The sequence below is a fragment of the Pygoscelis adeliae genome, unplaced genomic scaffold, assembly GCF_000699105.1.
Source record: "Pygoscelis adeliae isolate BGI_AS28 unplaced genomic scaffold, ASM69910v1 Scaffold18, whole genome shotgun sequence".
In the NCBI taxonomy this organism is placed as follows: domain Eukaryota; kingdom Metazoa; phylum Chordata; class Aves; order Sphenisciformes; family Spheniscidae; genus Pygoscelis; species Pygoscelis adeliae.
Window position 1 is genome coordinate 4058375 of NW_008825558.1, and position 17185 is coordinate 4075559.

Consider the following 17185-nt stretch of genomic DNA (forward strand, 5'->3'; position numbering starts at 1 on the left):
TAGGTAAAGAGATAGTTTGAAAGAAGAAGGACATGGATTTTGTTCGCAATTCTGCCACCTCCTGTGCACAGTTACGGCTTTGTGCCTCTGCTTGTCCACCTGTGTCATGTTATCTTGTCTGTTTAGATAGTCCTTCTAGTGAATAGCTCAAACTCTTAAGTTTATGCAGTGTAGCATATAAGGGCTTTAGAGGCCCTCATATTTATTATAAAAATAAATAACCCCCTTGGTAGACAGTTGCTATGTTTATTTGCATTTTTTTTATTCTGTTTTGTATACCTCTTGGCCTTAGTTTGCAAATTTAACGAAAATACTGGATCTGGTATATTTTAAACAGTTTTTATTTAGGTACCTAAATAACAGGTCAGACTTCCTGGAAAACCTCCCCCTGTTGCTCTCCGTTTCGTAACTGAGACAGACTTATTTATGTGCAGTGGTTTCTAATTTTTAAACTTGGGGTGTTGCTGAAGTTTTTGAATGTGGGAAAACAGTAGGCATTATAGTATGTGAGCCTGTTATCTTGTAGATTTTGGAAGTCTTAAACCAGTAAATAAAACATAAGGTTCAGAAGGCCACGTTAATGTCTGTCGGTCCTGTTTGCACTAAGATATTTCTGTTGTAAGATAGTGTATGTAGAAACTTGTAAACTGAGACTGCTATATCAGCTTCATCTCTCTGCAGAGCAGAATAATTTGAGAAATACTTCATAAAATTGGTGGCGAGGGATTACAGCTAATGGGAATTTTTATATGTATCTATATATATCTCAAAGTATTTGATTTTAGGAAAACAAAAATAAAAACAAATGGGTCTTCTCAGTTTTGAAATGGCAATGATAAGTTTTTGTACCAGCATCCTCCTGACCCAAATTCTGGGATGCCTTTGGTTGAAGAACTATGTCTGATTTGAAATATGAGCAGTGTTTAAATGGAGTGAAAATTATTTGCTGAAGTTTCTGGGAATCTTGTTAATTGATTGGAATTATTTGTAACACGTCAACAGATACTTGTTTTGATGGCTAGCATGTACATTTTGTTGATGCTCAATTTACTGTTCTCGTTCTGCAGAAATACTGGAAAATGTAAGACTAATACATAAACCAGTGTCTTTGCAACCGCGAGGGCTGATCAACAAAGGAAACTGGTGCTACATCAATGCTGTATCCTTACCTTGGAAAAAATCAATACACTTAAGTTAAAATTTGTATATTATATCTGTCAAAGTTTTTCTGGATTATTCTGGTAAGTATTTTATAAAAGTGTTTGTCTTCCCATATCCTACTGCTGTGGTTAAAATGTTTAAGGGTAGCATCTAGAAATCCAGGGGTATTTTGGATCATTGAACCTTGTGTCCAGGGTTCCCCTGCAGTTGGTTGCACAACCCTGCTTGCAATTTGCCTGTTACTTCTGTCAAAATATTTCAGAACTGTAACTTTCTCTCGACTGAAAACCTTGTAATTTCTAGTTATGTTTACTCATGACTCTTTGTGCATCAACCTAAGTAGTTATTTCTCTTTTGTACTTGAAGTAACTATTCTTAGGCTTTGTTTTAGCAATTTGGTAAGCGGATCATTTGGTTTTCTGTTGAGCAGGCTGTCACTATCATATAATCTGTGTAAATGCAGTGTTTAAAATAATCCTTTTACAACGGGATGGAAGATTAGCTTGCTCTTAATGTATTAGAACTGCATTCCCCTGCAAAAATAACTTGGGTAACAGAAGTCTTCCTTCTTCGGTGCTGTATTATGATAGTTTTATTAACAATTTTTTTTATTAATACATCTATATCTCCTATGTTAGCAATGGCTCACTGCAAGTGACAATTAGGATATTTTTACTTCAACTGCTGGTACTACTAGTGAAAAATATTAAGACCAATGTCAAGACTGATCATTGCAGAACCCAGTAACCTATTTCCAGCCCAGTGACTGTGCTTTAAACTTCAGCTTTTATCTTACATAACCAGTTCTGCACTCATCTGATTGTATGTATTAGCTCCCATTTTTTCAGTCTTAAAATGTTACATGGGAGTTTGTTACTCGATTTTTGCACGCTGTAGGGATCGAGTTAATATATCTCTCTAGCTGTTGAGATCGCTGCCTTTTTTGTCATTTCCCTGCCCCTCCAGTCGTTAGTACATTTCCTCTGTTCACTGTTCTCACCAAGTAGCATGGATTTTGATGTTTTATAGTATTTTCTCCCAACATACACTGTAGTTTTACTGGTTGCTCCAAACTCTTCTTTACGCTGCAGAATGTTTCACATCACAGTGGGGTTTTTTGGTTTGGTTATGGGGGTGAATCATCACCTTGAACTCGAAGTCTGTCAGCTGGCTTCTTCCATTCTTTTCAGAAAACATGTTACAGGTTATCACTTGCCAATTTTCAAATTGTTAACTTTATAAAGTCTTTCCTATGAAAGTTTTTTTTCCTCTCCTGCTTCTAGACTAGATGTTTCCTTCCCCTTTAATTAACGTTTTTGACATTGTTAAAATGTCAGTGAAATCACTGCATGTTACAAGATGCCAGGGTTTTCTAGTAAACTTCTGTACATTCTTAGTTAATGTTGTGATAAAAGTCCATCCATCTGTTCCAATTTAGTTATTGGATTGGTCTACATAATAAAGAGCTAGCTTTGTTTTGCATATACTTTTAAATATAATTGAATATTTGGTTAATATGCAGATTACATTTTCTGAATATTTCCTTAATGCCACTGCGTAGACCCTGCAAGCCTTGGTTGCTTGCCCTCCAATGTATCATTTAATGAAGTCCATTCCAATGTATTCAAAATCACAGCGGCCGTGTACCTCAACACCAATGATAGACAGTTTGTAAGGAGCTTGTTCAAAAAAAAAAAAAAATCTGTGATCTGACTAAGCTCATTCAGAAGTATCTAATAAATGATTGTTTACTGCAATTGTTGAGAGTTGATACGTATCCAGAAGTGTCTTTTGTGTATTTTGTTGGTGATATATGGCTTTTATAATGAACTTGGTATTGTACGATTGCTTGACTAGTCAAGGAAGATACTTCCTGTTGCCTGAGGAATATCAGTTTTAAATAGTGTTTAATATGCAAAAATGAATCATGAGAGCTGCAAGAACTAACCTAATGCCTTGGTTTCATTAGCAGTGATCAGGTTAATGTTTGTGTCTGAACTTTACTCAGAATTCATTATGATATTCTTTGATGATTTTTTTTTTGGCAGTCAGTAATGACAATGATCTAATTTTATTATTTGTCCTTCTAAATCTTAACTTGCTGCTCATGTCTAGTTGTTCCTTCCATTCTGTTTCAGTGTTCGTTTAATGAATGAGTTCACTAATATGCCTGTACCTCCTAAAGCAAAGCAAGGTGAGTAGGAATAGGGGGAGAAAAGTCTTAAAATCATTCTAAGAAGGCTTTGGGGTAAGGATCTGCATTGTGTGATGTACTTAAGACCTTTAAATACTGGTGCTTGGTCCCCTTCATGGCGCTCTGGACTTTCGGGGGTTTTTGATATCCTAAAAAGCTTGCTGTTGCTTTTCTGTCAGTGTTAACACTTTTTCTTCTTGGCGATACATGTCAAGAAGTCATAGGTGTTGCACCTTACATTTTTTCTCCTATTTGGTAGACCAAATGTACAAGTGCAATAAGAATAGTTTTTGTTGAAGGTTAGCTTAATTGTTAAGATGTCTTCTAAGAACATGCCCTTTCTAACAAAATCATTTGATATTCACTGTATTTTGCTCTGCTTCCTTCCTTACGTATTTCCAGCTCTTTGGTTTATCAACTTGCTCAATTCTATCATTCTTCCTTAAATACTAAACACTCACATTCATTTGGAACAAAACGGGGCCATAATAGGTCTCTTTAGCAGTTAGAGATTGCCTGCAGGCATGTTATCATGGCTTCTAATTCCTCCCCATCCTGTGAACTATTTCGGTGTGAAAACTTTAGAAGTGTATGATTCTTGCTAATACGTGTTTAGGATCAATGATGATTATGTAGTGAGGAATAGAAGATTTTTTTGATGCAAATAAATTATCTTGTAGGTTTCTTTTTTTTAATCTCTAAATCAAACCTGTTGTATTACAAACTTACAGAAATAAAAAACAGTTTCAGGAATGTGTTTGTGTAACATTATAAGAAAATATCACGAGGAGCTGGTTGTTCCAGTGATTTCCAAACGGTTCAGACATTTCTGTGGTTTGCTGCTTAAGTTTTGTTTCTGTAAAACAAATCTTACTGTCTTATGCAACTTATTATACTTCTAGGTCAGTTTATTGTATTGTGTAGTTTTCAAATATAGTTTCTGAGACCTTGTATTGCCATTAGGTTGAACGTTCTGTCAAACTGTTTCTTGTTTGTCTGTTTTTTTTTCCTGCAGTGAGGAACAGTGATCTGTTAGAATTATGAATATATAAAAGATTTAAGGAAGTGTTCTTTGAATCAAAAGAAGTACAAAAAATTAAATAGAACTAGAATTGTTCTTTTATGATGGCTGTGGATATTCTTGTTAATCTTCAGCGTTGACTATAAAAAGAGAGTACTAACTTTTCCAGACCATCTGTAAGTCTATGTAGGGTGATGTAAGATGTTTTTAAAAAAACATTTACAGATGAAAGAGTTGTATCTTATGAATTCTGAGCTTGAGTCACTAAAATTGTAATAAAACTATTAATAAAAAATAATTTTGGATTCCAAAAATCTAGTGATGTGTGAAGAGTATGTTAAGGTATGATGTAGAAAAACTTTTATATATTGTTATTTATATGTACTTCTCTTTTTGTCTTGTAGCTTTAGGCGATAAAATTGTGAGAGACATCCGACCAGGGGCTGCCTTTGAACCTACATACATTTATAGACTTTTGACGGTTATAAAGTCAAGTCTGTCCGAAAAGGTGTGACTTACAAGTCTTTGACTTTTGTAACTGCATTGCAAGGCAGTCACTGTCATTTAAACAGTGTAAATCCATACACCAGGTTCTGTGCCTAAATACCACTAAAATCAACTAGTTGGTAGTTCATTGTAATGAAGCTAGACTGTCTTGGGACTTAAATTATAGAAAGACGTTAATTACAAGTTTGGCAGTTTGATATGTCGGAATAATGAAGAAATTACTATTGGAATGGAACATCTCTTTTTATAAAGAAGATACCTATTGATTTATATTTAAGAAATGAGCAGTTGTGCATTTCTGCTTGGCATTCAGCTTGGAATGGTTGAAGGTTCACAAAGACTTCAAAATACTGCTTCAGGTCTAGTTTCAGTTTAAAGAAAAGATAATAGTTCAAGCCATCTTTTGATTTGGCCTTGGTTTGACAGCAACTTTTAATATTACTTTTAAAAGAAATAGCAAAAAAATAAATAATTACCAACTCACATGTTAAAGTGAATTTGTATTGAGAAGAATGCAGAAATGCTTGTATCCAGGTCAAGCTTACGGCAAGTTACCAATTAATGTGTTGATTCATTTTGAACTGGTTAAAAATGAGGGGTTGTTATAGTAAAATTTAAACTTTATTTGACTTTACAACTTTGACTGAGTAGTTGGTAAATTAGCTAAATTAATAGGAGAAAGCTAGATGTTCAATGTCATGAACTTTCTGTTAAAATGAAAACATGAAAATGTCATATGATAATTGAAAAAAACATTTTATTCAGGGCAGGCAAGAGGATGCTGAAGAATACTTGGGATTTATCCTCAATGGACTACATGAAGAAATGCTGACCCTAAAGAAACTTCTTTCTCCACATAATGAAAGTTAGTGGATTTTTTTTTTTTGCAGCAAACTTAATTTCTTTCAAATATTCTCCTTTTTTTGTGGTGATTCTGTAATACAGAGTAATGTTTGGAGTAGGTGTTGAGATAGGGATAGAATGCCATGTTTTAGGGTACTCAAAGACATTAACAAATAATCTTTTGTTGAAATCTGTCCAAAGGATAAAATGAGTCCATTCTGTCCAATTTACAAATGATCTGAAGTGTTACTGGGTATTTGGAAAAGCATTATCATTCTGTAAACGCTCTGGATGACGATGATACGTCATACACCTGGTCCTCCTAAACAACAAATTTCTGTATCACACATTTTTACTGAGCTCAACCGAGCATTATTTGAGGCTAACTCGAGTTGACTAGTCTTGTCTTAAGCATAGGTATGTTTGTCTGCCATTCATAATACCTGCGATGTCAGTTGTTTACTGGGGTTTTGGCTCTCTCCATGGTAGTTCAAAAATATAACAGTGTGTTTTTTCACTGATCTTTAAACCACTGTTAAGATCTTTTTTTGAAGTGGGAACTTCTAGACTAATGGCTAATTTATATCTAATATAAACCAGAACATATTAAATTATTTTAAAATTCTTATTGACAAAGTTGGAGAAAAATTTTCTTTGGAAGAAGTATTAGAATTTGTATGCAGAGTAAAATGCCAGTGGCTTTATGTTTGTGTCCCCTATTAAAAATGAAACAAAACACTGTTAGTCTTAGCCAAGTATAGAATTAAGATCACTAGTTATCCAATTTCTCTTTAGTAGGGTAAATTTTTAATGATATAAAAATGATCATTCCATATTTTGTTCTTTAGCTGTGTGCAGTTTATAGCCTCCTGACTTTGGCAGTTGCAAAGAAAATATTTGCTAAGCCTTGGGTTCCCTGTAAAATACCTGTGCAGAAAAGGAGTTGTATTTAATAATGGCATAATTATGCTTCCAGAATAACACTTGACTTTCTAATTTTCTACCCCATAAACTTACTACTAAAAATATATCAAACTTTGCTAGAAAACTGCATCTGTTTACAGTCATCAGTGAGCTGCATTCTGTTAATACATGGATGTGTCCAGCTATGAGTGAGCCTGGAATATACTTGTTCTCATTTACTTTCTCAAATCTATGATCTATGAAAACAGTTTATCCTCTGAAAATTATTTGTATTGGTTTTTTTGCCTTTCGAATTCTTTATCTGTATATATGTTTTATTTGTAAGTAGAATCAATGTGTTTTTTTCTTCTTCACTCTAAGAACTCTCAGTTTCCAATGGCCCTGAGGCTCAGACTGTTCATGAAGAAGAGGAGCAAGATGAGCAAGGGGAAGGCAGTGAGGATGAATGGGAGCAAGTGGGACCTCGCAACAAATCATCAGTCACTCGCCAGGCTGACTTTGTTCAGACTCCCATTACTGATATTTTTGGTGGTCATATAAGGTACAGTACTTTTTCGTAAAAGTTGTTGAGACCGTAGGCTGCTTTGCCTTTACAGATAGCTTTTTCCTCTGCTTTGCTTTCTGTATTTTTCACCATTATTGGATAGTTGGATGGAAGAGACTGTTACACAGTTTGTTCAGGCCGGGAGATGTGAACGTTCTACCGTGAAGCATTTGTTAGGCAAGAGAGAGTTCAGAAAGTGGACCAGAATGATCAAAAGATTGATCAATGATTAAATGATTCTATGACTTACTGTAGAGTCTGAATCTTTTTAAGTGTCTTAAAAGAACAGACTGTTTAGAGTACAAAAGCCCTGAATTGCATATAGAGGAGGAGTTTGAAATATGTATGCTTTGCATATTAATGTCTAAGAATTCCAAAGAACTTTAGAGCTATGTAATTTTTGTGACCTCTGAGGAGCCTTGTCTCATTTTGTAAATAAGGATACTACAGGATAGTGAGATTTGCTGAGAGTTAAATCTGGTCAGTAAAAGAATGAAATAAAATAAAAAATTGTACACTTTTGGTTATTTAGACACTTATGCTTCCCGGAAGCAGGAAAGTTATGTGTAATAGTTAATAAGTGTTACAGGCGAAAGAAGTTTGGAAAAATGTAAATTACTACAAGATGTTACAGGAATGAAAAGAACGTGGGACATTACTTATATTCAGGTCTGATACCAGATGAAGGCAGAAAGTAGATACTGAAAGAATATTTTTTGGAAAGGAAGTCTCATGACTTGTTTGGAGAAATGTATAATTTAAAATGAAAGCAAGGTAAACACTTGCTAAAAACATACTCCAAAACAAAAATGCTAGACTTGAAGAATTATTTTTAAATTGGAGACAGACACTTAATTGCTAGTGTTTGACTCCCTGTGTTGCCAGGTATTCAGTCTAGAAGTGTGAATAATGTGGGCTAGTGCCTTCTGCCTGTGAAATGCACTGAAATTACTCTTCTGGGATTTGAGTCAGACAGCTGGCAAATAAAATGATATTTTCTATAGAAATATGGCAGACAGATGTTTGTACGTATTGATGAAATTCTGTGTTGATGGTATGTTCAAGTACCCAAAGTATTGTTAATACCCTTAGCGTATTTATCGTGGTCAGAATTGTTTAGATCGCTACCTGATTCCATTAGTTTTTAAATTAAGAATGTCAAGAGAACGCTGTTTTCTGTAGAAGTCCACAGAAAATGACGTAAAGCAAAGGTAATGCTGAAAAAAGGCAGAAACTTTCACTGAGCAACAGAACCACAGGGTCCAATCCGACATCTGTTGTCTGCTGTCACCACACCCACTTTATTTAGCCTCCAAACCTCGTCACGCAATTTACCACAGAAACAATATCCCATGTTGTGATGTTGGAAAGCTTCATCCTCTGAGGCTGGAGATAGGAAGGATTGAATACAGGATTGCCGGTAGAATTCCACTAAATGAAAGCATCAGAAATTGGAAAAAGCAGCTAGGGAAACATGGTTTGAATTGGCATCTATTCGCTTGGGAAACTTTAGGCTGTCCTCTCGAGGCTTTAATTTTCTATTACATGCCTATTTAGGCATAACTGCTTAAAAAAAACAAACCCAAAAAGTCTTCCTTAAGCAACGTGAGACTTAAATGTGTAAGTACAAAGATATACAGTTCTATCAGGATTTGGTTTGTTCATGTGCAGGAGTCCCTTTTGACTTTCAGCTTGTGTGAACTTCAAATATTTGTTATGCAAGCTAGCTCACAAGCCAGTTAGAAGTCTGCTAAATATTTCCGTAAGTAGTACCAACTTTTCCCTTCAAATGCACTGTTACTTTACCAAAAAAAAAAGAAAAAAAAAAAAAAATTACGTTGTGTTGACAGGGTAGCAGTGGGCAGTACCTGTTTTCCTGAAAAATTCTTACTGTAGGGTTCTTACAGTACCTGAGAGTACTTATCAATTTAAAATGATACATTTTCCCTTGACCAATTGAAATTTGTAATTATTGTAATAAATGATATTGTTATAGAAAATCATAGTCCAGCAAAGGTTTTGCTATCAAATCAATTTCTGCGTATCTTTTTGAAGAAAACATTTTGAAGAAATGTTACAACTTAATTTCTAATAATAATAAAAAAAATTCCCTTAACGTTATCTTTCCAGAATATTATCTGTATTATTAATTAAATCTTTAACACATGGACTTGAAAACAGTTGGAGTTGTTAGCATTTTTCTGTTGATTATTGCACTAAATAATGGTTAGCTTAAAAAGGTTTTGGGAAGGCTATCCAAAAGCAGCAAGACTTACACAGTGAAGGGTTTGTTTGTTGAAACACTGCGCTTGCCATGTGTTGAAGGTTTTGTCCTTAAATATAGCCAAGGAGGAAGTGTTAAACTGAAATAAAGATGCTACTGTTCTTCATACGCTCCCTTTCCTCTAAAGGATATACATTTGCCAATATAAAGACGCGTTGGCTTTCTGTTGGTGCTTCAGGGCTTTGCCTGAGTCAAAGGGGCTCTTTTGATTGGAGTCTGCAGTACAGGCATTAAACCTGTATGTTAACTTTTCATCCAAGACCTGGAGAAGTTTCAGCATGGCTACATGGATTAGAGCTATGTTAATTATCTTACTACTTTCAAGCTTTGTAAGGCACTGTAACAAGCATAACAATGTAATAAGTGAATGATTTCTTCGGCTGTATAAAACCACATTTTTGTAGCAGCTGGGGTTTTTTAATGTAAGTACTGCTTTCAAAATAAAAAAAAAATCTTGAGCCATGTTTGATGGTTTTAAGTTTTCAGCAAAGTTTAAGAAAAATGAAAATCAGGAAGAGTCCACTTAATGCAGTGATGTTGTGGCTGAAGAGTGTACTGTCTCGCTGCACAAAACAAAGATCACCAAGCCAGGCTTCTTAAAGGCTGCAACTGAATACACTTCAAACAAAAATAAAAACCAAAAAAACAGGAAATGTTCTCATGCCCTAGGTTGTTACTCCTGCCAGTTTTCCAAAAGACTCCAGCTTATGTACAAAGTCTGGACACAGAAAATGATGGGAGGAAAAGGAAATGCCAGTCCTCGATGAAGCATATTTTATATTTCCTATGGCAAGATTTAAGCAAACAATTTAAAATCACTGTGAAATTGGTCTTAGTGACTAAAAAATTTGTGTATTTTTATTGGAGAATCTGGAATCAGTTGTAATTTTTACAGTAAAACATGCAGTTAGATAAGCACTAGTATTTTGCATTTCTGAAGATCTGTTAGAAAACAAAATTTCAAAACTAATGTGAAAAGAGTCCAGAGGTGAATCTTTTTAAATGCATTATCAAAAATTTCAGTATTTTTCTTTAAATTTTTGATGCTTATCCAGTAACTGTTTTAATCCTTGCATAAACAAAACAATTCAAATATAATCCCATTCAGTATTCTCTAAGTGGATGTGAAAATCATTTAAATTGCAGTAAAGTGGATTCAGGTTGTTGAAACTTATGGTTGACCTTTGTATTTGTGTGTGTTTTTTTGGATTAACTATATATCAAGTTACTAAAGTAGGCTTCAATCCATTCTTACTTGAAGGTTCTATATTGTTGAAAATTACTCTGCTTTATTACATTTTAACTCTTTTGTTTCCATAGATCTGTTGTTTACCAGCAGAGTTCTAAGGAGTCTGCTACACTGCAACCTTTCTTCACCCTGCAACTGGATATCCAGTCAGACAAGATACGCACGGTTCAGGATGCGTTGGAAAGTTTGGTGGCAAGAGAGTCTGTCCAGGGTTACACCACAAAAACCAAGCAAGAGGTGTGTTCTGTTGACCCCTTTTTACGGTCAAATACTAAACTTTTTAAAAGGGTTTTTATACAGCTCTTGCGTTACAAGTAGTTACTCGAACGCTATTACTTATGTTAACAGAAGAGGTACTAACCTTTTCAAAGTGTCCTGCAGCGGTAAAACGTATTACACTTCAACACATACACTGAAAGGAAGAGAACTAACTCTTCAACAAAACCGTGCCTGTAAATAGGTATGTTTTCTGAGTTGGTGTAGTAATTGGTTGGACATTTTACTGGAGTGTATATTAAATTAACAGGGTGAACTGTGGTAATAATACATGCTATTATGAGTAAAATAGCCTTTAGCTGATCTTAACGGACTGATTCCTGGGGATTGCCAGATGTTCTTAGTAAAGGAGCAGCTCTCCAGAGTATCGTTTGAAAGCACACTTCTAGCTTTAATAAGAAAACTCTTGTAGCAGAACGCTTTCATGGCTGTCTGTGTGGCTATCCTCGATGGGTTTTGATTTACACATCTCATTTACAAATCAAAAATGGGTGGTAGGCCTGGTAGAAGTCCATCTAGAACCTCACTAAAACATCTGATGATCACTATCTTTCTCTCTGGATTAATAATCTGAAATCTTTCAATAGCCAGAAACACCTCCATTCAGTGTCCTTGGGACTGTATAGTTGACTGGTTTGCTGTACGCAGTCCTAAAAACCCAACTTGTCAGTAATGCTATATTCAGTTTTAGGTCTTCAAGAAAAATGATCCTTCACAGTTGGAGAATATCTGGAAAAGAGCAATCAAAATGAGTGGCAGTATAGAAGTCGTGATGTAAAAGGAACGAATAAGGGGGAGGAGCTGTTCAGCATCAAGAATAAAAAACGTGGAAGTAGAGGGATGGGACCAGATGTAAAACTTAGTATGTCAAAGGTGCTCTGAAAAGGAAAAGACTGATTTTTCTCAGTGATACTCAAAACAGTGAATAGATATAGGACCTAGACTAGGTGTTGGTGCCTGTAGAGTTGTCCTCGCTGCTTTAAGAGAAGGTTGGAGAAACATCGGTTGGGATTTACACAAATCATTACAATTGATTCAGGGGGGATGGAGTGAAGGACCTTTGAGATCTCCAAGCCCTGTGATTCTCTGTCACTTCAAGTACCAGGACATTTTATTCTCATGCAGCTCTGCAAACCTTTTTATCTTATTTTTCAAATAATACAATACATAATAGTAATAATTGCAATAGAAAAATACTTCGTGGGAAGAAAAGCATGCTTTTGGCATTACAGTTTGAGAACTTGTGACACAGGGTAATAAATTAACCTTCTTCCCCACTAAGGAATTGCCTTGCTTCTTATGGTCTGTATTAGTAAAGAACATCATCTCTGGTGTGCATGGATTGCTCAGATGGAAATTTTGCGTACACTGTTCATAACTTCTTTCATAGGCCAGGATGGAAAGAGGCTCTTGAGTTGTAGATGTTCTCTCTGACATTCATTTCTGTATCTGTAAGTTTTCTAAATGCTCCAATGAGAATATGGTTAGATAAAGAAAGGATGGACCATTTTCTTTGAAAAGCTGAAGATGGATAGCTGAAATTTGTCTGCCTTGTATATTCAAGTAGGAGTGTTAGAGAACATTTATTTCTCCAGTTGTCTTCCATGTGAAAGAAACATTTGCAATGCAAGCTCATCATGATTTACCACATAGATTTTGTTTTGCTCGTCATTCATTTTTTGGTTTTTACTGCAGATGGTTTTAACTTCTTTACTGACAACCCAGTGTACAATTATGGGGTTCGGAAGAAATGGGTGTTCAAATTAGGTGCTGGAGGTTTGGTCTGGCTTATGTTTTAGAGTCTGACTGGAAATACGAGCATCCACAATGTATTTTAGATCTTTTTTCAAAAGAAATTCAAGTTGAAATAGCTGTTCTTGTATTAAAATTGTGGTGAAAACACTGAACACATTGACTGTAGAACAAGCATAGGACTTTGCAGATAGTAATTTTCAAAATGTATTGCGAAGAAGTACTTCATCTCCATTTTATGGAAGGGGAACACTGGACTACTGATAAAGCTAAACATCATATTATATTATTAAAAATTATTACTGTCTTCTGATTGTTTTAACCTGGGTTGTATTCTTTACAAGTTGTGGGCATAAACAATAGATATGAAAAGAATAATCTTCCAAACATATGTGAATGATTTCTCTTAAAGTTCGTTTTTTAATCACTTTGAGCTGATTTTGAATTTTATGTGTGTATTAATATAAGCAGGAAATCAGTCAGGAAATCATGCAGTGTTTAAAATAATTAGGCGTTTTAAATGAAAATAGGTGTTTAAAATGGAGTGGCATTCTCTCGCTGTTTCTGACTCAATTTTACTTACCCACTAGCATTTGAAGAAAGTTGTTTTGGTTCCTTCTGGTCTTGCAGATCAGTTTGTTTACTCTTGAATATTTCAAAGTTGATACATTTTTTTTTTAAAGGGCTTAATTTTTATCCTCACTGAAGTGATTTTCTTTTCAGTCTCTTATTCCTATTTGCAGACCTGCTCATGTTTTCTAACAAAAGTGAAGACTCCTGAGTAACAAACTAGCCTTACCTCACTTACTTTTCCAGGTTACCTTCCACATACTCCTTAGAAGGAGCCTTCACATCCCCTGGAGTTCTCAAACTGCTTCTTGAGGATCTTAGAAGTATTTTCTTGGGACTCTGACTCGTGTTCACTAAACAAACATTTGTGGCACTTTTAGCTGGTAATGTTGCTGCCAGAAATCGGGGCCCCTTCATGCAGTCAGGACAGCAGAACGTGTGCCCGTTCCTCAGCTGCTGCTCTTCAGTCTGGCACCGTTAACACAAAACTCCTTTGATCTGTGGTTTAAGCTAACACGGAGCCACGCAGCTGAGGTGCAGGCATCTGTTCCCATACGCCAGCTCGGTTACTGAGGATGGAGAATGGCAACTGCTTAAACCACTGCGGTGACGTTCTTCAGCACCCTCTATTCCTGGTTTGGGCTGGGAGCTGTTCTTTTTGCACAAAACTCTGAATTCAAAGACTTCAGATTTGAGATTTAGAAGACTCAATACAGGAAAATCTTGAGATAATAATAACCGGGTGAATCAAGTGCATATTTTTTTCTCTATATAAAGCCTCTCTGGATTTGCTCCCTAAAAGCAGAAGCTGTTCCATGCTAAGATGCGTGGAAGATGCATGTTCTCATGAGTTGATCAGAGAATTGTGTGAACTTCTTGTCACCTTCGCTTTCAGACTTTGCCTTCTAACTTCGTATTCTGCATGTTATTTCCCGGAAATTGAGGAGATGGGTACCAGCAGGCACTTGTTGAATGGAAAAGAACAGGGTCCTGTTTGGCTTGCTGGTTTAAAAGAAAAAAACAAAAACCAAAAAACCCCCCTCTCAGTTCTCAGTGAAGCTGCCGCTGTTGCCAGGGGTTTGATGGGTTTTGGACGCAGAAGGGCGTATTTTGAACCCTTAAGATGAAGGTGAAATTTTACAGTTTGTAGAGACTATTTCTGTTTCAACTGTAGAATTACTTCTTGTAAATTGGATCAGCTCAGATCCGTGAGGAAGTCAAGTACCCTACAAAATCTGCTTGCTTCAGCATCATAAGAGGTTTTACTTTTCAAGCTTGGAAAAAGGTAGTAGCTTTTCCCCATGAGTTTCTATTCCACTCTTAGTAGGTTGCAGCAGAATTGGGCCCTGTATTGAAAAATAATGTGCTGATGATTTACAACAAAGAGATTTTTCTCAGTCCAAAAAATTCAGAAAAACCTAAAGCAGTTATTTGGAGATTTGTTTTTTATGTCATAATTTCTAGGAAGGCAAAACATTTTTGTACGGCAATTCTGAGTCCAACTTCAGGTTTTCAGACAGTAACTTTGTGGATTATTTGGTTGTAAGTATCGAAAAATAAAGATTTAGTAGAAAACAGTGAGGTCATAACTCCTATTTTTCTCTCTGAATTTTCTTCGGAACCTTTTTCAAGAACCCAGCATACTTTTTTTTAAAAAGAAGTAGTCTTTAGTTACTTATCTCTTCTGTAGCAGCTGATCATGATGGCTAACTCATTTTTAGATAGTCTACACAACAGCTCACTTTGTTTTCCAAGGAACTTCTTGAACAATAAGTATCTTCTGGTTAATGCAAAATAACTTTTGAACTGTTGCAGTACTGATCTCTTACTCTTTAATATATTAATCATTGTTATCCCCCCTGTGAATAGGTCTTTATTTTAATGATACCATTGTGAGAAGGTGTTTTTCAACAGTGTTTTAGGATTCTTTTGATGAGAAGGGGGGAATAAAGATAGTACCAGTTAAAACTGGAGAAGTCTGTTGTAGAAACTAGTATTTCAGTGGGGAATCGCGAGGTATGCTCAGGACACTCTTTAAAGCGACACAGCATTCAAACTTTTCAGCAAAGTGGTTGCAATACTGCTTTTGCATTTCGACTGGTATTTCTGGACCATTAATGAAATTTCTCAAGATTTGTTGTAAACATCAAAACAAAGGGAAACTACTAAGATAAAAGATTTTATAGAGATTCTTTTTTGATTATAGTTAATTTCCCTGTTGAAAAGTAAGAAGTGATTTGGATTAGTTCTTATTTTTCCTTCTATTCAGCTTTTTGTAAAAAGTTGTCAGCTTTTAGAAATGAAAACTTTTGCCTCAGGTACTGAGGTGTGATGCTGTTGTCTTCTACGGTTCAGGGTTCTCTGAATTCAGCAGCATGCGTTACAAGTTATTGACCTTTGATTAGAGTATAATAGCTTGCTAAGAATTATTAATCACTGAACTTTCATGAGGAGTTTCTCCTGGGGGATCTCCAGCAGGGTGCTTTTAGTACTGCAGTACCTAAATCTCCGTGCTCATTCTAACATGTTATGTTCTACTAAAAGGCATTGCGGTTCTCCTTTAAGACAATACTTTGGTTGAAGAGCCAATGTGTGTGAACTGCAGTGCTTATCATAAATTAATATTAATTTTAAAAAAATCTGTTTTTTCTGCTCGTGTATTTTAAAATACTACTTCTTCCTCTTTTAAAGGAGTAATTTTGGAGCAGTTAAAAAAAATTACAGTTTCTCTGCATCTTTGTTCTATGTATGTGTTAGGTGGAGATCAGTCGAAGAGTGACACTAGAAGAACTCCCCCCTGTTCTTGTTTTACACCTCAAGCGGTTTGTATATGAGAAGACTGGTGGGTGCCAGAAGCTTATCAAGAATATTGAGTATCCCGTTGATCTGGAAATTAGTAAAGGTAAAGATTTTTTCAGCAGAATGTTCCCCTCTTTAGGGAAAAGATAATGTTGTGTTTCCTGGGGTATCTGTTTCTGTTTCAGTTTTCTTCTTTGCTCCTAGCTTTATGCAGAAGATTCTTCTCCGTTGTTGTCTGGAAACTTAGTAATTTGGATGAATATCTTGTATGCTGCTTTTTTTTTTCTTCTTCATAAAAAGAATATATTTGTGTTTCTGGGTTCAGTCTTGCTGAACCTGACATTGCCTGTATATGAGTTTGGGCATCCATTTTGCAAAGAACATTATGGTGGAAGATCTTACAACCGTTGCCACATCCTAGACATGGCGTTGGCCAAATAAGAGCTTCCTGCAGATTTAAGGAGTAAGGTTATAGACCGCTGAGGACAAATATTGGAAGTGATCTGTTGAATGAGGGGTATGTCTCTACACAAGGCTGTTGCCAAGTAATGCTAGCTATTTTTATCTCAAGATTTCATTCAGAAGTGGCAAATTATTGTAATAAACAGTGGCTAATGAATGGAAATTGGGCATTTTACAGAAAATGCAGCCTGGAGGCAGACAAGTAAGCTGTAGTTCAGAGGTTAAACAACAAAGTTCTTTCTTCTAACAAATATCTTGAGAGATACCGGTTTTACAGAGTGTGAGAGCTTGCATATAATCCAGCATCTGAAGCTTGCCAAATTAAATGCATTTTGTTTCGATCTGACAAATTGGCTGTTAGCCAGTCAGTAGTTCAAACACGCAAAAAAAAAAAATTAAAAAATTAATGATTACTCATATCTCAAGTGACTTACATACTTTGTCAGACAGTCCCCTTTTTTTGTTTTACTTAAAGAATTTTTAAAATAAAATATTACGGAATATTTTATTTATCCATATTTACAAATGGTTATTTGTAGAACTAGTCCAATTTGCCTTGACTGACAAAAATGGTTGTAGTATGACTTGGAATCTGAAAA

The 17185-nt window shown here is 35.5% G+C and overlaps 1 protein-coding gene across 1 annotated transcript in view; it reads left to right on the forward strand.

Moving 5' to 3' along the window:
- The window catches only part of USP10 (ubiquitin specific peptidase 10), a 38650-nt gene that overhangs the window by 17642 nt on the left and 3823 nt on the right, over window positions 1–17185 (forward strand). The window contains exons 5-12 of the mRNA XM_009332333.1: window positions 1068–1159; window positions 2723–2832; window positions 3300–3355; window positions 4781–4884; window positions 5649–5748; window positions 7011–7191; window positions 10799–10964; window positions 16083–16227. Coding sequence (XP_009330608.1) covers window positions 1068–1159; window positions 2723–2832; window positions 3300–3355; window positions 4781–4884; window positions 5649–5748; window positions 7011–7191; window positions 10799–10964; window positions 16083–16227 — 954 coding nt within the window. The remainder of the gene's footprint in view (window positions 1–1067; window positions 1160–2722; window positions 2833–3299; window positions 3356–4780; window positions 4885–5648; window positions 5749–7010; window positions 7192–10798; window positions 10965–16082; window positions 16228–17185) is intronic.